At 38.1% G+C, this 25,301-nt stretch overlaps 1 protein-coding gene across 1 annotated transcript in view; it reads right to left on the bottom strand.

Moving 5' to 3' along the window:
• LOC122789348 (glutamine--fructose-6-phosphate aminotransferase [isomerizing] 1-like) overlaps positions 1-25,301 on the bottom strand; it is a gene marked incomplete in the record, with an annotated part of 1,275,423 nt that overhangs the window by 790,352 nt on the left and 459,770 nt on the right. Inside the window, 1 exon segment of the mRNA XM_044056728.1 lies at positions 22,693-22,754. Within this exon segment, the coding sequence (XP_043912663.1) occupies positions 22,693-22,754 (62 nt within the window).

The following is a 25,301-nucleotide window of genomic DNA, read 5'->3' on the forward strand; positions in this document are numbered from 1 at the left end:
AAAAACCAACCAAAAATTTTTTTTCCCCCTGTTTTCCGGGAGGGAATCCTCATTTCTAAATTGAATGTGCTGATTTTCATCCTAACCTCTTCAAACTCAGCTGTAAGCTACTCTAATGCCAAATGGAGATCATCACCTTAAGACTATGATGACATCATCATCTGCATAAAAGTTCCAAGACTCGCATTACTGCAATATTTATGCTCTCCAGATTTTAATGTTCCCTAATATATGCTCCTATGAAAACCATAAGCAGGAAGGGAGGCAAGACACACTGTTTACAGAGTTGTGTGTTCACCCTAAATGCATACAACCACAAACAGAATACAGACACCTCTCCAGACTTCAAATACAAAGACCAAACAGCATGTAGTATTGAGCCTGGAATTGGAACTCCTGTAGTACCTTCCACAATAAGATGCATTTTTGTACGTTTTTTTTCTAGGCTTCACAAAACAGATACAGACAGTACTGTTAAACTAAAATAATCCATTCAATATCTGTGGAAAAAGAGTTAATCCACTATTTCACATCCAGGAGAAAATGCATACCAATCCTCCAGAGTCATAAGCTTAACTATCACATCAAGCCTCCTTTCAGTACCATGGTACAGACCTTTCCAAGGAGATGCGTAAACTCAATCCCCTATAACTGAAATACACATACCCCACTTTCTGAGAATGGGGACTAGCTGCCATTTTGCCAGACCACTGGTATTGTACTAACACTGAAAAGGCATGTTAACCAAACACCTCCCAACAATGTCTAGTGCCTTCAGCATTTCTGGCAGTCATTGCTCCTGAGACCTTAGTATAGCAGACTTGTTTAATCACCACAGTTGTCTACAGACATTGACCCAATCTTACTTGTTGCTTCTAGCATTGCATATTAAAGAAAACCATATGACACCAGACAATGAAATAATAATCCAAAAAACGACTCAGTCAGTAAATCCAATAGATTTATTTTCTTAACAGACTTCTCTTCTCCAGCGCCTCGGCATAAGCCTTTAACAGAGTATAACAAGAACTATTTCTCATTCCTTTTTATAATAAAAACAGTTCTAATAAAGCAATTAAAAGAGCAATTGATTATAGCAACCATTTCCAATTAAGTTCTCTGTTTAAACCCTTAGGGTATAAGGTATCAAACTTTAAAATAAACAATGCTTCTTTCCATTGTAATTTATTCTTAAGGCATATGCCTTTTTCACAATACACTTTTTCTAAAATTGTACCTACTAATTTATTTCCATCACTGTTATGATACTTTTTAAAGTGTAAGCCTAATGGGCTTTCCACCTTTTCATTTTTAATATTTCTCAGATGTTCTAAAAATCTAACACGGAAACTTCTTTTAGATTCTCCTATATAAAATAAATTACACTCACATTTAAGCACATAAACAATGCCTTCTGTATTACAACTGTAACTGTCATTCACACTAAATTTCTTTCCATTTATTTGATCAAAAAAATTCAGTTTGATTACATATACTGCAGTCTCCACATGCTTTAAAACCACAATCAGATATACATTTAGTTAATCTTACAGCAGGAAAAATGAAATAAGCATGTACTAACATATCCTTAATACTTTTTCCACGCTTGTATGACACCATAGGTCTTTGGGGTATCAATTCTCCTAAAAAAGGATCTTGTGTCAAACATTTCCAATAGAACATAATTATTTTAACTAATTCCTCTGTAGATACTCCATACGTGGTCACAAAAAATATTTTTTCCACTTGTTCATTATGTATATTTTTATCTGATCTACCACAATTCTTTACTTGCTTATTACTGTGATTTTTTTAAAATCAAATTCTTCTTGGCTTGTTCTACATCTTCTATACTATAGCCTCTTTTTATAAATTTAGTACAAATTTGTTCAATTTCTAATTCTTTTTGTTGCCTATCACTGGTCAATCTTGAAATACGCAATAATTCATTATAGGGAAGTGCTGATATTAAGTGTGGTGGATGACAGCTAGTCCCATGTATAAAGTTATTAACACTCTCAAATTTATGATGGACTGATGTCACCACTTCATTATTTTTTACTTCCAAATTCACATCTAAAAATGTTACTTTATCTCCCCACTGAGCTCCATCAAACTTTATGCCAAAATTATTGCAATCTAAATCCTGAATAAATTTATGTGCACTGGAACTACCCCCTTCACACAAAAAAATCAAATCATCTATGTAACGATAATACTTTATCACATAATTTCTAAAAAAGCACATCCTATATAGAAATTCTATTTCAAAGTGACCCATAAACAAATTTGCATATGCAGGAGCAAACACTGCTCCCATCGCTGTTCCCTTTATTTGTTGGTATAAGATATCGTTAAATTCAAAATAATTATTTTGAAGACAGAACTGTATTAAATCAATTATATAATGAGTCAGTGGTGTATCACCTAGATGAAACTTTAAAGCTTTAATGCCTAATTCCTGTACAATATTCGTATACAAATTTTTAACATCTCATACTATCCAGTATCTATTTTCATTCCACTGTATTCTGTCTACTTTTTCAAGGAAGTCAAAAGTGTCTCTAATGTACGAAGATAACTTCACAACCTTAGGTAGAAGTGATTCATGTAATACAATTCCTATGTTGTGAAGAAAATAATTACATGCAGACACTACTGGATTACCCGGAGGGTTACATCTATTTTTGTGTAACTTAGGAAGACAACAAAATTTAGCCATAGTACATTTATCTATGGAAAACTTCTTCTCAATGTCCTAATTAGTAAAGTAACCCAACCTGTACCCCTTATATATTAATTCATTATATGCCAACAAAGCTGTATCATAGTCTTTCCTTACTGCAGTTCTATATATTTCATCATTATTTAAATTATCCATACACATCTTATAGTACTGATCTACAGTCATTACTACTAACTTATTACCTTTGTCTGAGGGCTTGAAAATAATATCATTCCTATGTCTCATTTTTTTCAATGCCTCCCATTCGTTTTAAGTCAGATTATAAGAAATTTTTCTCTTGTTTAAAAATATCTTGCATAGAATAATTTACTACACTAGAAAAATATTTTACTGTTTCATTATTGAAAGGAGGTATATAGCTGCTTTTAATGCTAATTTTATCAGATGGCAACAAACAGTAAGCATTCATAATTTCATCATTTTCAAAAGAATCACCACAAGAAAAAATTTCCATAGAAATTGTTTCATTTAAAGAATCATGCATTTCAAAGGAATTCATTACTTCTACATTACCTTCTTTATGCCTTGAAAAGAAACACAATAAATGTAATTTCCTTACTAATTTAAAAATATCTATTTTAAATGAATGCATATTCGAAATAACAGTAGGAATAAATTTAATACCACGATTTAATACTCCTATTTCAGTGTCTGTAAAAAGACTGCCAGTTAAATTAAAAACATATTGTTCACCTGGCTCACAATCAGTGTTATAAATTTCAGAAAAATTAGTACCATCTTTTTCTTTTCCCCTGTTGGTTCTGTTGTTGTTGTCTGCCCCACGTCGTATCCGTTTGTCCCCTTTTCCGACCTCTCTCACTTGTATTGGGTCTAATGTAAAAATGTTCATACATATATTCACTGTTTTGGGGTGGGAGAAGTGAAGGAAAGTCTACATTTTCATCCGACCATTCTCCTGAAGCTTCAGTTGCATCCGACGAAGCAAACGAGACACCACGTTTTTTCTTTGCTACTTTTTTACCAAAAGACCCGCCTATAGTCTTCTGATAGTTTTTATTAGAGAACGCTGTCTCATTAACATAGTCTCTTAGGTCTCTCTGTAATTTGCGTATTTTTCTGTCAATCAACGCTTCTGTTTTACTCAGTACTTTTTCATTTAAATCTTTTAACACACCCTCAAACCTAGGGACCGTCAGAGAATTACACAGACTTGAACAAAGCTTAGCAATATCACTTTTAATCTGTTTTTGTTTTAACAGATCTCTCAACTAGAATAGCCACCCATTCTGTTGTACAGTGATGTGCTGCCATCACCCATCTTTTAGCAAATTGCATGTCTTCTGCATTTTTCTCATCAAAGGGTGTAGAAGGATTTTTATACGGTCTTAATCCTTTTGGAGTAACATTTAACTCCAAATACCTTTGCAGGCTAATAATATTATAATGCGTTGCATTTTCTCTAAAAAGTAAACTTTCAAGTTTTTTAACAGTACCTTGTAATTTAGCGGAAATAGCTGTAGTATGGTTCTGTCCTATGGTGGAAAAAGGATTAACTGTTCGCTTTTGACATCCATCCATCAGCACTTTATCCCAGATATTTTGCGACTCACCCAACTGGGATATAGAATTCATACCTCTATCAGGCAAACGTTCTCCCATCTGTAAAATATTTTGCTCAAATGTTCTCTGAGTGGTTTCTCCCAGATCCTCTCGAAAAATTCTGGGAGTTTGAAAAGAAGGATCACTGGCCATATAGAAAGTATATGACACCACACAATGAAATAATAATCCACAAAATGACTCAGCCAGTAAATCCAATAGATTTATTTTCATAATATACTTCTCTTCTCCAGCGCCTCGGCATAAGCCTTTAACAGAGTATAACAAGAACTATTTCTCATTCCTTTTTATAGTAAAAACAGTTCTAATAAAACAATTAAAAGAGCAATTGATTATAGCAACCATTTCCAATTAAGTTCTCTGTTTAACCCCTTAGGGTATAAGCTATCAAACTTTAAAGAGAGTTAACCCACTATTTCACATCCAGCAGAAAATGCATACCAATCCTCCTGAGTCATAAGCTTAACTATCACATCAATCCTCCTTTCAGTACCATGGTACAGACCTTTCCAAGGAGATGCGTAAACTCAATCCCCTATAACTGAAATACACATATCCCTCTTTCTGCGAATGGGGACTAGCTGCCATTTTGCCAGACCACTGGTATTGTACTAACACTGAAAAGGCATGTTAACCAAACACCTCCCAACAATGTCTAGTGCCTTCAGCATTTCTGGCAGTCATTGCTCCTGAGACCTTAGTATAGCAGACTTGTTTAATCACCACAGTTGTTTACAGACATTGACCCAATCTTACTTGTTGCTTCTAGCACTGCATATTAAAGAAAACCATGCCTACTGCTTCTAGAGTGGAAGTGTTACTTCACATTACACATGTGGCAGCTAAACTCATCCAGCACAAACACACACACACACACACACACACACACACACACACACACACACACACACACACACACACACACACACACACTCGGAGCACTTTTTCTACATGTATGGGTTTCCTGAGTCAGTTAAACTGCCACCATCATGGCTGTGTGATCCAAACACCAAGTGGTTATTAAATGACAGCTTAGCATCTTTCTTGATGTGAGCTTTTGAACATATGAACTCAGGTCATGTACAAAGTTACATTTTTATGTTAAAAGTAAGGAATGGACACAGAAGTCTGTGACAAGAAATCAGAAAGACTTGAGTAAAACGATGTTGCAAAAAAGGTAACACAGTCCAAGTATACAAAACAAAGATTCAGGATCAGCAAATGAAAGGTGCCTCATGCAGAGAGGAGTAACCCATACAAAGGAGTTAAGACTTCACCCCTTTGACAGTTGATAGGAAACCAACGCTAAATCAGGGATACTTACAAATAAGTCACTGTAATAAGAAAGCAGAAGGATACAAGGCAGTGATGAAAGGACCGGGTACAGTGCATCACACGTCTCTGTTCTTGATCCCCATTTTTATCAGGTAAATTTTAAACAGAAGTAACTGTAATGTGGCAGATGCAATGAGACAGCTAAAATCACCTGACGAGATTTGCACTTAAATAACTACTAAACAAACTATACTTAAGCATGGAGAAAGGCCATGTAACAGATACAGTAAGTAATACCATTATGGCCAAAAATCTTGGTGTGGGCCCTTAATATAAGCAGTACAACAAAGTGATCTTGGCACTAATGGATTATAAACTGGCATCGGCATATAGAAAGCATGTCAAAATTAATAGGTGCAGGCTGGCCGAGTATAGATCAGATCTCTGTCCTCTATGGTTATGCTGATCAAATCTGCATCTTTAGTGAGATTAACCTAACATGAGAAAAAGCATTGTGTTCCCATTTCAAGAAAGCAGACAGATTTATTAACTGCAACAAGAGTGAACCACAAGGGAGAGGAAACCCTAAAGACTCTACTCAACACGCTAAAGAAAAGTGTGAGACAATACCATTAGGAAATATAAGGCCTCTGAAAACAATTATCTGAAGAAATGTGTCAGTCAAAAAGTGACTACAGCAACAGGAAATTTAAGGGGAGAAATGTCAAAGGAACAAGAAATTAAAAATAATTTAGTGACTCAGTTGAATGGTAGTAAAATGTTCTGCTAGGGGGAATGTATTATTAAAAAAAATAATGGGAGTAAATTTAAGAGGAATGTGTCCATCTGTACTAGCGACAGAAAGTATGAGGCATGGATATAGGCAGGCAAGCAGGCAATAAAAGGTACTGCACGCCCTTGCAGGTATAAATAGTGCACCTGTTGTATGGTATAACCACATGACAAAAGATTTCCTTCAGTGCTGTGTACCAGTGTGTGCTCTGACTTATGAGGTAAGGAGAAAACAGTTCTAGTCAGCTATACTGCTGACTGACTCTACAGACCCCCCTTCATTTAACCCTGCAACCAAAGATGGTGCTAGAGTCATATTTGGGCTACTCAAAAGATGGAAGGATTATAACATTATAAAGGAGGATGGTATGATTTCTTGAAGGCAGTCCTCATTTCAGAGCAGGGATGGAGCTCTGAATTTCCATTTTAGCACAGCAAAGCAGTGGCAAGGGGTGACCTGTGTGTAGGCCTGGACAAGGAACAATCATGAATAAAATGGGCACTAGACTATAAAAGAAAAAAAAAAGAGAGAAAATTAAGAACGGTCTTCAAAGCAGGGAGGAAATCAAGTGGCCTTTGCTCATGGCTTTTAAAAGAAAATGACAGGGATACAACGTGCCTTACTGCACCAGAACCCAGGCAAACGCAAGGTACAAAAAGGGGGACATCCAAGACACCCTATGATGAAATGCTGCATGCCATAAGTAGGCTTAGGCTCATCACTGAAGTATGGTACAAGAGAAAGTAAGAAACGTGCATTTTTCAAAAGAATGCAGTCTCCAAAATAAAATGTAGGCAGCTTATAAATCTTAGAAAATGACGTAACAGTTTTAGTTTTCAAAAAGATAATAAAATCATGGAACAGACTGCTACAGTAACATAGCATGGATTTAAGAAAACACAGGCTTTGCAGTAGCAGCAAGTGAATGTGCCTCAGCTGAAAAGGATGAAGCCAAACATATCACTGATTAGATGCAAATGATAATCGTTTGGCAGTATTTTAGTCTCTTTGTCCTACAAAACACTCAATTTCATGACTACAAACAGAAAATCAACTAAACACTATTCCTGGAAAAAAGGAGCAAATACAGAGCACAGAAATATAATGATATCATCTAAAAATGACATTCCTCGAACAAAAGTAACATAATGCTCTTTTTGACAGAATTTCACACAATATTGACCTCATGCAGAATACATTTACCTTAAATCGGAATCTCAAGTACTTCAAAACAAGTTTAGGGGAAAATGAATAAAGTCTATGATTGAGGAATACCCAATACTTAAAAACCCCTTTTGTCATAAATACTTGGCTATAAATAACAATGGCACGCACAAAATTCTTCCAGACGGCAGTCAGGCATCTGACAAAAGTTATTCTTCAAGTGACCTCTGCTGGCTACTTACAGTTTTGCACAACACCTGTTAAACTGAAACATCGATAGTGGTCCAAAAACGAATCTTACTAGCCACACCAACGATGAATGTCTAGCTCTCAACACAAAGGAGCTAAAAAATTTTATTTATTCAAAAAGTGATAATGTGCAGGTTTTTTTTTTTTTATAGGAAGAATTCCTTATTATGCATAAAATAGGTATTGTAACTTTGTCAGCACGATTCCTATTTACTACAATACAAACAGTACAATGAATAAGCATTCCTGTTGCTCCACAGAATGTGTATGATACAATCTGTTACAACAAGCTACTGCTTCAAGAGGAGGCTGTGCACAATGCAGGTCTCGCTATAAAGCTACAGAAACAGCATGGCTTGAATTAGTATGCACTACAGTTACATTAAATATGTCTGACTGTAAAAGAAGACAAACAGCCTAACTACCCTATCCTTTCAGTGCTTTTAATAGTCTGCCACGCTCCAACACGCCACTCCTCATCCTTTGAGTCTCTCACCCATGCCCTTTTGAATGCCTTTGTGGATTTATTCTCCACCACCAGCATCATCATCAGCCCCCCTTTTCTTTTCCCCATTTTTTCCTACATTGGGTCGGGGTATTGTGTTAACTGTCGCCAGCTCTCTTGATTCAGTGGCCCACTCCTGTCTTCTTCAACACTCATGCCTGACTGTCACAGATCTTCTTCACACAATCCATCCATCTCTTTGCTGGACGTCCTCGCTTCCTCTTACCTTCTTCCTGTCTGTCCCAAATCTTCCTCACCAGATTGTCTTCTGCTTTTCTGCACGTGTCCAAACCACTGTAATCTGTTCTCTCTGATCTTTTCTGCAATTGGAGCTACTTTGGCTTCTGCTCTTATGTCCTCATTTCTTCGTCTGTCCCACAGTGTGCATCCTGCCACCCTTCTCAGGGCACTTCATTTCCATCACCTCTAGCTTCTTCAACTGTTCTGCCTTTATTGCCCAGGTTTCTGTACCATGCAGTATACTGGTTGCACCACTATCTTATACACCTTACTTTTCAGCCTCTGGCATTCTTCTGTCAGACTAAACCTGACACTATTTCAATTGGCTGCAGCCCCTCTGAGTCTAGCTTTGACCTCTTCATTCAGACTTCTCCTCAACCACCCCTCCCACATACTTGAAGTGGTTTGCCTGTTCCATTGTCTTTCCTTCCATCTCTATTCTCATCTTCTTCTGATTTCCCCAGTTTGCTGCCATTACCACAGTCTTATCTCTGCTTAGTTACATCTCATGTGCCTTCAGTTTTGCATTCCATTCTCCTATCCTTTGCTGAAGTTTTAGCTCAGAGTCTGCCTGTAATGCCACACCATCAGCATACAGCAACTTTGCTGATCTGTCCCCTCTGACCGGTTTGCTAATATCGTCCGTCACCTGTATGAACAGCAGTGGGCTCAGAGCTAAACCCTGTTGTACACCCATTCCCACTGGGAACACCTCTGTGAGGCTGAACACTGTTCGTACTCGAGTCACTGGGCCCTTGTACATAGCCTGCACTAATTCTACCATTGTTTCTGGGACTTCAGACCACTGCAATACTGCCCAAATCAGCTTTCTTGGGTCCATGTCATATGCTTTCTTCAAGTCTAGGTATGATCAGTTGGACTCAATTCCTCATCTCTAGCTTCATCTCAAGTAACTGTCTCACTGCAAACATTAGGTCAATTGTGCTGCATCCTGATCTGAATCTGAACTGCTCATCTCCCATCTTGCATTCTACTACTCTGCGTATCTGTTTATTATTACCCTCTCCAAAACGTTCATGCAATGTGATAGGAGTTTGATTTCTCTGCACTGCCCACAGTTATGGATGTCCCCTTTGTTCTTGTACACTGGCACAAGTATGCTTATTCTCCAGTCATCTGGGATACGCCTTTCTCTCCACACTGCTATTAGCACCCTCAGGAGCCATTTCTCCCCTATCTCACCTAGCATATTTATCATATCTACTGTGACCTCATCTAAGCCTGCTGCTTTCCCTGACTTCATCTTCCTTAGTGCTGTTCTTGCTTCTTCTAGGGTGGGCTCCTCTTCTTTTCTCATTGTAGGCTCTTTCTGGGGCAGTACAGTTTCTGTGAGGTTTTCTTAATTTAGAAGCTGCTGGAAATACTCCTTCCATCTGCCTTTGATGTCCTGTGGACTAGTGAGCAGGTTGTTGCTGGCATCCCTTATGAAGGGTATCTAACTATCTTCTTTATCTTTCTGCCTTTGCCTTGCAACCTGATATAGTTTCTTTATGCCGGTTACTGAGTCACTTTCCAGAAGTTGGTAGAGTGCCTCTGATGCCCTATTCTTTGCTATTGCTATTTCTTTCTTAGCTTCTTTATTAGCCAACCAGTAGTCCTTAGTAGCCTGGTCAGTCTTTTCTTTCTCCCACTTCTTTCTGATTTCTCCTTTCTTTTGATGACTTTCTGGACTTCTGCATTCCACCACCAACTTTCCTTATGTACCTTATTTCCATACCTGGCTTGGCCACATATCTTTTCTTTATCCTAACATGCTGATTTTAGGCGCTGCCATTCTTGTTCAACTCCACCTACCATTCTTGTTCAACTCCACCTATTTCCTCTTCTTCTTGGGGTGCTAGAGCCCAGAGTAATTCCTTGAACTGTTGTACTTTCTCTCCAGTCAACTTCCAGGTCTTCAGCCTGGTCTCCGTTAACCTTAGAGCCTTATCTGACCACTGTTTGCAGCTGATTGTAGCAACTAGTGGTTTATGCTGTGGGCCAAATGTTTCACTGGGGATGACTTTGAAATCATGGATTCTACCCCAGTGCCTTTTCCTTACTAGGAGGAAGTCTACCCGAGTTGCATGTTTGCTACTCTTGTATATGATCCTGTGAATGTCTCTCTTTCTGAACCATGTGTTGGCTACTATCAAGACATTTGCCAGACAGAAGTCTAGAATGGCTTCTCCTCCTGTATTCCTGTTGCCCCACCCATGTGGACTCGTATCCTGTTCTGTCTGCCCCGATCTGTGCATTCAAGTCACCCATTATCAACACCAGTTCATGTTGTCCTGCTACTGCCGTCTGAATGCACTCTTTTCCTTACTATCACAACCCTGCTGTGGGGCATAGGTTGAGATTATGAATACTGCCCTATCATTAAGCTGGAGTCTGATTGCCATGAGTCGGTCATTAATTCTGATGATATCCCTCACTGTCTTCTGAAGTTTCTCTCTCATGTCAATTCCTACAGCATTTCTAGCCTGTCCCCTCCTGAGTAGTAGAGTCTGGATCCCAAGCCAAGTGCCTTTGTTGCACTGCCCTTCCATCTCATCTCTTTGATACATAGGATGCCCAGCCTCCTCTGTATCATCATGTCATCCACTTCCAAGCTGCATCCTGTCAGTGAGCCTACATTAAGCGTAGCAATTTTCAGTTCATGTTTAGCAGCTTGGTTGGTTTTACCTCCAGCTTTCGCTTAACAGAGCCATCCCAGGTAACCCAGGCTGGGCAACTACAGCCATATTTTTACACCATTGAGTGGCTAGCCCTGTGATCCATGTTCTCCTATCTTGAAGATACTGCACACCACAGTAGAGGCCCAAAGCGGTTGGTCTGTACAACTCTTCTCCCTATAGGGCACCAATTGCTTCATTCATTGGTGAGTTTGAGATGGAAACACTCGGCAAGTTTTTTCGGACATGAGAGAAACCCCATAAAGACACATGGAGAACGTGCAAACTCCAAATAGGCATTGGTCAGAGGTTAGGATTGAACCTTGTACCTTGTACATGGGAGGCAAAGGCCTTAACCTTTATGCCATCTGGTCTCACCACCATTGATTCTCCACCACTCGGTCTTAAACTCTGAAGAAGTTACTTACAACAGGTGTATTCCTTTACAGAAAAAGATCAAGTCAACAATATACCTGAAATAATATAAAACATAATGATTCAAAAAATAATGACCATAAATATGCTCATGATCAGGCGCAAAGGGATCTCTGTAACTGCTCCTAAAATCCGATGGTTCCACACTTCAATAAACACTTTGAAATAAAAGTTTTGCTATCTGAAAAAGACAGGTTTTCCAGGGGGGTCAATTATGTATAGTTTTTGATGATGATTAATTACCCTCCCAAGGCCGTGAATATAACTGCCACACTCCAAGACAGTTGGGCTACATAGTGGACTGTGCCTATTCTTGTATATTTTAGGATAGACAGTACAAGAAAGAAACCCAGAGTTATTTATGGTGACATTCTTAAAATATATGCATATGAAGAGACAAGTTCCAGTCCTTTAGATAATAATTTCAATTAAGTGACCTGTGCCTCTTTATGCCTACATTTATCAACTGAAACATAGGTAGTACTTCAGACAGATGTTCTATCCATCTACCCAGATACTGTCTAACAGAGAAGAAAATTGTTCTTCATTTGTCTGAGGTCTTAATAATCAAAGTACTATTGCTTCTCAACCTTTGAAATGCCATAGTCCTTTATCTAAATTATACTGTATTTCATGTTTATTTTTTCAAACAATTCTTAAACAGCTGTTTTATTTTTGTAAGGTTTTTGAAAATCTGTTTTAATATTTCATTTTTAAAAAGACATAAAATTACTTTTATATTGCAAATCATTAGCACCAAGAAGCAAATGTGTCCACAACTATACTTACAGAGTAAGAATGAAATTTATCATTATCACAATAGATGACATGTTATCAAACTATACATTACAAACTCCATGAAAATCATTTTTTAAAATGCTTAACAAGTGTTATTTTCCAAATCATTTAAAATATTTTTTCATTTAATATAGCTAGGGAAAACTATTTGGTACAAATTTAGCCCCTAAAACATACGACTTCCTTTTCATTCAATGTAATGCCAGAATATTTACTACATTCTTAGTGTTGTTGGATGTAGCCACACAAATATCTATAATTTCTAAAGATAAAACTCTGTTGCCACAATTCATATCATTAAAAGTCAAACTCCGTGATTGCTATTTATTTTCATAGTATTTTCATTAAGTTTTCATTATTTTCAGTACTAGTCTGTAACGGTTTCCAGTCTAACCCTTAGAAGACTAACATTATTGCCTTCAGTGCCTTTTATTTGTTAGAAATGTATGTCTATGGCCAGATATTGGGAAAATTTGCTTCTGTGCGCTTCCACAAAGGTTCAGTAGCACATAGTTTTTCATCTGATTTCTGTTATCTCCATAAATATCAAACACGTGCTCAGAATTAGTGCAGTTTCATTGTTTCCATAATATATACCCAAAGAGGATGAAACTGGCATGCTTGTTGTAAAGTTTCTTCCTGGTTACCATCCAAAAGAATTAGAGCTATGTTGTCCTCTCAACGACTCCTTCATCCTCTCATTATAATACTCCTTCTCTGATCTAGTACATCTCTGAAGGAATGCTTGATCTTTCTCACAGTTGGCAGGGATTCTATTCCTCTCTTTTTCTTTAGGCCTGTTACAGGTCCCAGTAGTAGTCACCTGTCTATTACCTCTGACAATGTTAGTTTCCCCAGTGTTGACTTCTCATCAGGCATCAGTAGTTTGCATCTTAAGTTTTGTCAGCTTTCCAAAACTGGCACGGATATCTGTGGTAATAGCAGCCCCTTTAGTCTCAGGAACTGGGCTTGGTGAGTCAAGGCTGACATCAGATTTAGTCCTCTTCAGTGAAACTTTAGACTCTGGCATCCTTGACTACTGAATATTCAGGATCAAAGGCCTCCATGCTACGACAAGTACCAAATGACCTGCTTGACTCCAGTATCAGTTCTTTCACCAGTACGAGCACTATTCTCTCCGAAAGACAACAGTGGGCCAACAACACAAAGAAAAACAACAGTGGGCCAACTAGAAAGAGGAAATGAGAAAAATCTGAAGAACAAAAAACAGAGGTTTTTGAAAGCTATAAAAAAGAAATATAGACATGGGGAAATTAAAAAAAAAGATATGAATTAGTGCAATCTACATACAAAATTGCAGCTCTAAAAAAGATATAATTAAAGTTTCATTTTGCACTGGTGGTATTCTCTGAGTGGAGATTTTGGTTTAAAAAAATGTATTGAAAGAGCACATTTTTGCATTTAATTTGTGCTCATTTTTATAACACCAGGCTATTTGCTAGTGTCAATTCTTGCTGAAGGGTTTGGGTATCAAAGGGGACTTAGCCAGAGGTCCTGTTTTTTGGTTTGTATATCGGGAATGTAAATGCCAAAAAGGAGAGGTTCCATTGCCGAGTCTTGGAGGACATCCTGAGTTATCTTAATGCTTACTCAAGGGGGTATTTTCCCCTCTCTCCAAATGTGAGAGATCTGTCTTTTAGCCAGTTTGTTATCCGCCTTACCACATAGGGGTCAGTGTTTAAAGCATTTAGTTTACTTATAATGCCTGCATAAGCTATAATGTTGAATGCCTTGGCTAGGTAAAGATGCAATATTTGAACAGCATGACCTCTTACAAGTTGGATGACCACTGACAGCCTTGTGCAACCCCCAAAGAAGCTAAATGGTGTCATTAGGCAGGATCTTCCTTTGACAAAGCCAAATTGTTGATGGTCAAGTCCAATGAGATTTTTGATATCATAGTTTATGAGAGTAGTTATAATATATTCCATGGTATTATAGAAGAGACTTGTCTGGTTAATAAGTCTATAATTCTCAGGGTCAAGGTATCCACGACCTTACATAGTGGTATCATTACTGAGACGCACCCAACTTCAGGGACGAAAACCTGTAGCTAAAGTTAGGTTGAACAGTTTGAGTGGCACTGCTAGGGCATGCTTAACACTACTTGTTATACATCCAGGTATGCTGTTAGGCCCCATGGAAAAAATATAAATATAAATGAGCTACGATATCTGTAAACTGTGCATCTTCTAAGCAAATACTTAGGCCATATTTCAACCTATATACCGTTATACTGTCTCTATTGTCTTTTTTTTTTTTTTAATCAACAATTGAAATTTTAGATGTTTGGTCATATTACATTATATTACGACTGTACCTTATTACCAAAAACACATTTTTCTGCACATATCATACATGTATTATTTCTGTATATATCACAAATGTTTTATACTTTATAAATATCAATTTCTATATTAAAATTAATATGGGTTGGAGCTTTTCTTCAATCTTTTATACTTTATAAATGTCAATTCCTGTATTAAAATTAATATGGATTGGAGCTTTTCTTCTCAGGTCTCTGCTGAAAAAGGGCTATCAGCTCAGACAGACAAACCCGGTCAACAAATGTAAAATAAATAATACATAAAATAAATAAATGTATTAGCAGTGCTTGTATTAACAATATATACAGGATTATGATTGGGTCTTTGATCAGAACCAGCTTATTATGTGTTCAAGACATGGAAACCAAGAAATTCACCTTGAGAGAGAACCAATAAACAAGGCACTCTGGAAGGAAGCTTTGAGATTTTTGACAGACCTAGACATAGCCAGATAGGTGGACTTGATCACTAGTGCCAGATGCCCTAACCAATCTATCCATGGCAGAATCTGCTAAGAACATACAGAGGCTGGATACCAAAATTATAGCTGCCACTTTGGATAACAACAATTTCCTTAGTTCTGCTTGTCCTTCTGCAACTATTCCATTGTCTTGTGGAATTCATCACCAAAGTCCTGCTGGAATCTTAATAGATGTAAGAGACAACTGAGAGCATTCAAAACAAACATGCAAGACATAAACACATACTTCCCTTAGTTATCCACAGCTACAAAATTTTTATCGTGGTGGGTGAAGTGCCACTTTGAGGAGATGGGTACCTCAAAATGGCTGCTGCAGCAACAGCAGAGTCCGTGATGGGTGCCTTTAAAAGTGAGTCCTAATCCAGAGATAGAGAAGGATGCAGTTTTGTATTCAGATATATCTCAGGAAGTTCTAATGTGGACGAAAACACTGTGAATAAGTTAAGGTGCTTATGTGTGAATCATTTTTGGATTGTTGCGTAGTGGATTAATACAACCTTTTAACACAACTTTTGGCTCAAATCCTTGCTGGTTGCCCTTGCAAGTGCTTTGTTTTTGCATTACTGGTATTCGTTGGGCACTTGGTCTCTGCACTTGAGAGTTTATAGTCATTTAGAAGAAAACTAAATTATGCAATAGAACAAAATGGCAATAAAGGAAAGTCATATGGAACAAAGGATCATTTGTTGCTAAATAAAGTCATAGTAGAGAACTATAAAAAAGGGGAGAAACCTTAAGTATGACATGGATTGACTACAAAAAGCATTTGACAGTATCTCACATATAAAATACACCCTACACTGATCGATTACATCACAGTGATCATGAAACAGTGGCAGATCACTTGGCTATTAGGTCACGATAAAGGACAAATTATTATTCCAGGGATAAAAATGCAAAAGGGAGCTATTCCAGGATGACGCTCTGTCACCGCTGTCTTGCCCTTAACCCATTAAGCTATCTACTTAATAGATTAGGCCATGGCTATAATTTGGCAGCTAGACAACAACAAAGTATAAAGACATCTTCTCTTATGTTAACGATTTAAAACTGTATAGTTCATTAGATGAGGAACTGAAAGCACAACTGCAATTAGTCAAAACTTTTTTCAGATGACACAATAATGTCATTTGGTCCTGATAAATGTGCAAAAGCATCTTTTAAAGCAAGAAATCTGCAGCACCAAGAAAACATCAGTTTGAGACAAGAATGTAATATAAAAGAACCTGAGCAAGAGGGAGTGTATAAATATTTGGGAATTGATGAAGGATCAACAATAAACATGAACAAATGTGAATAAAAAACGAAGTAAGGAATATTTTAGAAGATTTAAATTAATCCTGAAAACAATGTTGACATCTAGGAGTAAAATTCAAGCTATAAACCAATTTACTCTTCCTGTCCTAACTTACAGTTTTGGAGTGACTGACTGGCTCCAAAAGGTGTTGGACAGATTAGCCAGGAAAACAGGAAGGATGCTTCATGCTCATCAAATGATTTATAAAAATCAGTGCATACCAAGATTATACATTTCCCATTCTGGAGGAGGTAATCAATTTCAAGGAGGCCCATACATGTATAGATCTGCAATCATGGGACTATAAACATATCTGCTAACCTCACAACACTCAAACGTAGTGAAAGTTTTGAAACATGAGAATAAATCTAAGATTACTTCCCTGCTTAGTCTAGCATAAGCATATCGGCAGCAAGCGGGAATGGAAACCAAACCACAAGCAGAGAAAAATCAGGCAACAACTGAATGCGCCAAAAAGCAAAACAATGACAATTAAGGTGAAAGATCAGATGAGAAGGCAAGAAATGTGGAAAATACATAAATACAGTTTCAAGTATAGAAACTCCTGGAAGAACCCCATGATGATCAGGATCAAACGAAGGAACGGTTAAGGGGAGGTGAATTCAAACCAAAAGATGAAAGATTAATATTGGCGGAACAAGATAGTGGGCTACGTACATGTTGGTTTACAAAGTCCATTGAACATGTTTGAGAAACAGACAAATGTAGGTCTTGTAAAACATAATTGGAAACAGTCGCACACCTTGTTGCTGGTTGTGACAAACTAATAGCTGAAGGACTGTATACTGAAAGGCATAATATGTAACAAGACTGTTGCATTGGGGATTGTGCAAACATTATAATATTGAAATGGCTGAAAAACACTGGAAACGTGACCCACACAGCATCATAGAAAATGACAAAGTCTATATTACACGGGATCACCCATTACCAACAGTTCAAAAGACAGATGTTAAAAGAACAGATATAGTGGTCTATGAAAAGAAAAAAAAATACCACTGATCACTGAAATCGCTACAACCAGTGACTACAGTGTCTTGCGTACAGAGACACACAAAGTCATAAAATATCAGGATTTGCAGGCGAAACGACAACAATGTGGAAGAAAGACACGCAAAACAGTTCCAATAGGAGTAGGAGCAACGGGTCTTACAAAAAAGAATGCACAATCATATTTACATACGTTATCAATACATGTAACTCCGTACGAACTGCAGGAGGAGTAATTTCTAAGCACATTGCGGGTGCTGCGAAGAGCACTTCTGGCTGACATTAAAGACTGATACAATACTAATTTCATGAACTTTAACCGTACTTTGACTTAGGAAAGGGGTCCATTCCAGTCATGGTATTAGAAACCCAAAAGACTTGGAGAAATTAAAAAAGATTCTATAGGAATGAGAAATGTACTAACTGGTTCTCTGAGAAAGCAGCTGAAGCATAGAAATTACATTAAAGCAAGTACTAATTTAGACATTTTTAATAACAGCCTGGACACTTATTATGAGTACAAGTGTTTTGGTATATTGGGCAAGCTAAAAGGGCATTAATGCCAGTGTTTGAAACATCTCCACACATACACATACTATATATATATATATATATATATATATATATATATATATATATATATATATATCTAAATGTACAGTTTATCCTGGATTTGATCAAGAACAGGGCCAGATTTTAGCTAGGAAGTCTTTCAGAGCTATATGGGAGGGAGAGTACAAACATTACAGATAAGCAAGGAGCTCCAGGCTTTAGCAACCTTGTAAGAGTACAGACAATGCCCAGCAGATCTGCTAGGCTTGTAGACAGACAAGAATTTTTGGCCAATGGATCTCAATGACCGACTGGGTACACAGCTGTGTAGAATGTTTTGGATGGATAATTTTATAGGTGGTGAGAAATTGTGTGCATGTTAGCTAATGTGGCAGTTCTAACCAATTTAGTCTTTTCAGTGCTATACAGAGGTGGGTTCTGAAAGGGGTATGTGCTGCAAATTTTATCAGCTTTGTTGTAGCATTGCTCAGGTTTTAATTTTTGTGAAGCCTGAAGGGTAGTAAGGATGGGTAGCACCATAAAGAAAAGTGGGGAGGAGATAAATAGTTCCAAGTGAGTGTAGCTTTAGTTGTGTCGATGAGAAAGTTTTTGGCTCTGCAAAGCAGCCTTAGTTTTTGAGGAGTTTTTCTTATGCAATTTAGTAAATGCATGTCAAATCCAAGAATATCATCAACTATCACGTCTAATAGTTTGCTATGAGAAGTGACTTCAATGGTTGTATTATCAAGAGAGAGGACTTTAAATTTAGTTTTTTTTTCACGAGAGAGGGATTTGGGGAAAAGTAGTAGTTTGGTCTTTTTTGGGTTGAACAGGAGTTGTGAGTTACAAAGCCATGTTTCAGTGGCTGTTAAAGCTTCCTGAGTAAGTTTTTAGATATGCAAATGAAAGTGGAATCATCTGAGTATTATATTAAGGTGGCCTGTTTTGTGTATGCATACAGGGTGTTGTTTAAAATGTTACAGAGAAAGGGACCATGGACATAGCCTTGTAGTACACCAGTGGTGACTGGGAGGTAAGGAAAGAGCATGGAGTGCCATCTCACTGACCAATACCTATTGGAACGGTAGCTTTTGAACCGCAGAAGAGTGGGCTGAGACAGACCTAGTGAGGACATTTGAAGTAGAAGTTTGCTGTGACAAACTGTGTCAAAGATTGTCAAACACTTTCGACAAGTTTAGAAATAAGGAAGAGACTAGTTTGCCATTATCTCTACCTTTACTGACCATGTCTATATAGGTTAGAAAAGCAGTGCTAGTACTATGGGGAAGGATGGAAGCCAAGTTGTGTAGGGGATAAGAGTTCTTCCTGTAGTACATAATCTAGCAAGTGTTTTTGAATACATTTTTCCAAGTACTTTGGCAAGGGTAGATAAGATTGTTATACGTCTAAAGTTATGTCTGTTGAATTTCCTACTTTGTGCAGAGGGATAATGTGTGACGTTTTCCAGAGAGAGGGAAAGTGGGATTCCTGGATTGATCTAATTATAAGGATTGAGACATGCTAGACAATGCTACTGGCTGCGATTTTTAGGTACTCATTTGGAAGATCATCAGCTGAAGAAGAACACAGTTTAAGGGCAGTTTTACATAGAATGTGGGCACGGGTTTGAAGGTGAAAGTGGATGTTGTGATATGTGGCTGTTGGGCAGGTTTGGGATTAGATGCTGAGGAATACTTAGTCGGAGATGCCATACTACCTATAAAATAAGAGGTGAACTGTATTGCAGTTATGCAATGATCGTGGGCTTAAGATGGTTTTTGAAGAGAATTAATGGTCCTCACCTAGTTTTTTTTTTTTTTTTGCCTGGTCTATAATCTTGTCGGTATGAGTAGTTTGATATGAGGTTGTGAAGACTATGGTTGTCAAGTTTTAGCCATATTTCTTTGATAACTATAATGTCAACATTAGTTTGCATGGAAAAGTCACTGACTTGACCAGTTTTGTTCTTGATGCTGTGGGCTTTAAAGAGGGAGCAAAATTAGAAACAATGATGTATTGGGACCCTGATATGTTTGATGTGTGTGAGTGGGTATCGATATAAGTGTGATGTGATGGAAATGTTTAGTGGAGTATGGGTGGGTGGTATGCATGTACTTATTTATGTAGTCCAATATGTGCAGGCAGTGGCAGTCAGACAATTGTTGTGGGTTTTTGTGTGGGCGGTGAAGGAAAATAACTGATAGAAGCAGGAGTGTAAACGTATGTCATGGTTACATCTATTTCTAAGTGTGCATTAACTGTAGCACAGGCTTTAAGATCTATGGAGTGTGAAGTATTAGGAATAAAAGAATATTCCTTTAAGTTGTATATATTGGGTGGATATAAATGGAGTGCATGTCTGAGGAATTGGGGTGGGAGGCCAGTCAGGTTTGAGCGCCACTCAATTAAAAAGTGGCTCTGTGACGTTACACTGCAGAATGCACCCCCCAGTTCTGAGCCCACTGAGATAGAGGACTGACATGGGCTTGAGCACTCATTTGTCAAGGCCAAGATCAGCATCTGTGGGCCCTGAAAGCCAATTTTAACAATGAACCCAAGCAAGACTAGGTCCCAGCATACCATTTTCAGTCCCTTTATCCGGATCTGTCTGTGCCTTAACACTATGTGCAGGACTCTCTCTAGGACTCTGGTATGAACAGCTTTCAACTAGCATCATCTTCATGGTGGCAAAATTGGCCAGGAATTCACACTTTGATATGTCCAGATTGTAGTCTTGAACACCTGGTATTTACAGCACACATCACGGTTCTCTTCTCTTCAAAACTGAAAATGCAATGCTGTTGTATCTCTTGGGTAGTTATCTGATGGGTTCAGGAGCATCTAGTGGACTGGATCTTTGCACTGACTTTTCATCAACATCCATCAAAATAAGGATTGGATTTGTGCAAAAGGCAGAAAAGCACTTTTGGGCTTGAGGTCTAGGTACTCTTATGCAGTTAGTATGTGTGATCATGGTGTGCGCATACCCAAACAGTATGCTCTTCTGAGAAGAGACATCAAATTTGGATTGGCAGAGAGGATGAACCCAAATCATGGGGTGTCTCAGCTATCAGATCTAATGCCGCAAAACAATATTTTTTATTGCCTCAAATAAATTATTTTCATTCAGTATCCACCTCTGGTAAGCAAGATAGCAAAACAAATACCTATAATCCTACATCATAACATCAACATAATATAAAGAAGACAACTGTATCACTAAGGCTTTTTCTGATGGCGCCCAAGAAATCCAGGAGCTAGTCAACTCCTCTGTAAATTAACTCCAAAACTACTTTTTCTGAGAATGATGTCCCCTCTTGCAAAAAAAAAACAAAAGAAAAACAAAAAAAAATCTCAACACTACACTGTTCAGACTATAAAGGCAAGCAACAATAACAAAGTCTTAGCATGACGAAATGTCCATCTATCCAACGCAAATACATCATTCTCCTGCTTTACTCACACCACTTGAAACCAGGATAAGAGTACTTTTTTAAAATATTTAATTAGGAAGGCCGCTGGACCACAAGAGTCCATTTTCAGAGCAATCCAGGACCACTGTTGGTTAAGTGACTAGCTCAGTCTCACACTGAAGACAAATGGTAGGTGGAAGGAAACGGCTCATTAACAGCTGCCAGCCTTAATCCTCTGTGCTAACTGTGAACGATAAAGTCTGGACCATGTACCCTTCAAAATGCCAAGTCATTCACATTTCTTTTTAAATCAAATGTAACAGCTTTACAAACATAAGTTCAAACAATGAATCAATCCAATATTTTAAAATATATCGTATTCCCTTTGGAGCGCTCTCATATTAAATTGTATTCAAGCTGGCTATGACAGTTGCAGTACAAAGTAACATCGGTCCTATCCTGCATATCAATGCAGGTGCACAGAACTTATGGAATTTATGGCTGAAAAGGATTCTTGCAGTAAGTCCACTGTTTACTAGACTTCTAAGTAAGCCAACTAAATAATAATGGCTGTACAATAGGCGTTAACTGCTAAGGTTAACCAGTCTTAATGTTATCACAAGTATATGTCCAAGGAAAATCTCAAAGGTTAATGCCAAAAGCATGTATGTTATTTTTATACAGCTATTTATTTATTAAACATTTGTTTAACAGGAAAGTCCGACTGGGGCAGAGTCCATTTTCAGAGGAGGCCTGGGGAGAAACACAGCAGACACATGTCTTTGGAATGTGGGAGGAGACTGGAGCACCCACAGGAAACCCACACGAATGCAGGAAACACATGCAGACTCCGCACAGAAGGCACCCCCAGCCAAGAATCAAACTGGAGAACCTCTTGCTGTGAGGTGACAACACTAACCGCTGCACAACTGCGCCAGCTAATTTAAATCACATATTAGGTTTCTGCAAATGGCAAGTTACATGAGAAACACTTTTCAGGGTACAGTGAAAACGTCTGAAAAAAAAAATAGCAGCTCTTCCTAACAAAGTAGGCAAAATTCCATATTTTGAACATTTTAACAGCACAGCCAAAGGGAGTAATAAAAAAATGAAAGCATCACCTTACCTGGTACCTACCACCTGACCAGGGTAATGCACACTTTTAAACAGCAAAGCAAAAGCTCCCTCCTACAAGAACAGATAAACAGTATTAAAATTTTGTGTTTGTTTTTACTTGTGTATGAAAATAATATAACAATAAAGATTTATTATGGAAAAAAAAAAAGAACAGATAAACAGTAAATGAATAAAAACACTGTTGTCAAATGGATTATAAATTAATGTTTATTTACTAAATTTTTGCTGCTGTTTTCATTTTGGCTGCACTATCTGTCATTCCGTAAGCTCTAAAATTTCAAAGACTTCAGTATTCACACACCAAACACAAAAAACATCATCACAGCAAACAGGTTCATGCAAGTCTATTTCCACCTGAAGAAGTATCCATTCTTGTTTAGTACTTTTGTCAAGGAGGAAGTAGACCAGAAACAACAGTGAATCATGAAACTCTGGGTTTCTTGCTAGCAGTAAATATAGAATAGAATGATTGTAAACATTGCCTAAATATAAGAATTGTTTCAGAAATGCAGAAATACACATTCTGATAAAATAAAAATTACAGTCCTCTGCAGTTTCCCAAACTGTTTTTTATTTTTCACTAAACTTAGTTGAGTTGCTAACTACATGCACATTGGTTCTTTTACAGAATTAATGTGGTAACCTATCAAAATAAACTCCATGGTGCAAGTCCCAGAACTCCAAAAAGTGCAAGTTGTCTAAAAAAATTAATTAAATTAGATAAGTGATGACTGCAATGAAAAGTCAGAACATACAGAGGGTATTGCCTCTTACATTCTTAGTTTCTTTCATGTCTACCTATCCTGTTAATATTTCCATGTGCAAAGGTTTATTTTAGGCAGCATGATATAAAATAAATCTCCAATAACCTCGGCTAAAATTATGTTGCTCTTCTGTTTCTCTTCACTAAACCTATTTATTTTTTTTTTGTATTTTGCACCCTTCAAGGACCTTGGCTCTACTACCAGCATCTAAGCTGCCTATTTGTTTAGGGACACTGCAGCTGGGAATTTCCAGACTGGACAAAAGCACTATGGGCCATAAGAACACCAATCAGCCCTTTCATTCCCTCGACAGACTCAGGTGGCGGGGGGGGGGGGCAAGCTTGCTGGTTTTCTGAGGCAGCTTATCCTCTCCTCACTGGAAGAGTAAGCTATTCTCTGCACGCTGAATCCCCCTCAGTATTACAGGTGCCTAGCAGCATTATAGTAGGGGCTCATCTGTCTCAAACTCTACTGGGTAACAGCTAGTACACCCCCTACATGTCGCCCTTAGGGTATGCCAGAGCTGTTTCCTTTCCCCCAGGATGGGTGAAGCCAGCAATATCATCATCTACAGCCAGCTCTGCTATAGGCTCCTGAGCTGCTACTTAACTCAGGTCACCTGCAACACACACAGAGCAGACAACAAATTTTATATTCATCATCTATTTCTTGGTGATTCTACCAAACCAAGGAAAAGGAAGGCCATGATGAAAAAGAGGAAAAGGAAAAGATAGGCCTGGACATGAGGCCGAGTGCCATTATTTGCTGATGTGGTTACATTGCATTTTCAGAAAGTGGCTTAACTGACTGTCCATTAGGATGTTCAAATCCTTTACCATTTAAGTTGCCCACAAAGGCTAGCCCAAAAGGAGGTATTCCCTTCACTGTCAAACTGTAGTGCTTTCAGATCACAAGAATACACTCAGCTGTTTGGTTTGTTTCTGTTTACCAGGCAACTACACTAGACAGAAGGTATGTATGCTTAGAAGAGTAACCTAAATAATTACAAAAGCATCAAGAAGATAAATGCACAAAAAACAAGAAACTGTGCTGAGCTCTCTCAACTCAGAACTGGTGTAACCAGTCAGGAGGAGAAGGTAACCACACACAACACAAATCCAGTCTCACATAGTCCTACCACAACAGCAAACCAAACACATAAACACACAAAAACATACTCGGAGGCTCTAAATAAAAATCTTCCTAAGCAGCAGAGACCTCCAAAGCAGACATCCAAGCAAATGCTACCCCAAAACAAAACACGTGCAACACATAGCTCACAAAGTCAGTGTGCCAAACAGTCACAGCCCTTAAGGCTGAATAACACACCTGATACACTCGTAATAGGTGATTCTATAGTCAGACACACTGACGTTCCGCTCACTAGGCTGAACAAAGAGAAGGTCACAGTGAGCTGCCTGTCGGGCGCTAGGATCCGCCACATAATGAAGCACTCAGGTCACTCCAAAGCAAGTAAACATATGACTCATGGTACATGCTGGTGTGAATGACCTGAGACGTACCTCCCTCGACTACATGAAAAGAGACATAGAGGAGCTCTCTGATCATGTAGCCCAGGCCGGTATGACCCTGACCTTGAGCAGCATCTTACCCTCACCTAGAATGATGCCGCAATATAAAGACAAAATGATCGATTTTAACAATTGGCTAAAATGTTCGTGTCATTCAAAGGGGATCCAGTGTCTGTCAGCCTGGGATGACATGCTCGACAAGCCGCATTGCTTCACTAGGGATGGCTTGCACCTGTCACCCCTGGGCTTTCGGATATTGGCAAAGGCTCTTGCCACCCCCATAGTGCCTTTTTTAGGCAAAG

This window comes from Protopterus annectens, chromosome 14.part0 (genome assembly GCF_019279795.1).
Source record: "Protopterus annectens isolate FY-2018-M chromosome 14.part0, PAN1.0, whole genome shotgun sequence".
Taxonomy (NCBI): Eukaryota; Metazoa; Chordata; order Ceratodontiformes; family Protopteridae; genus Protopterus; species Protopterus annectens.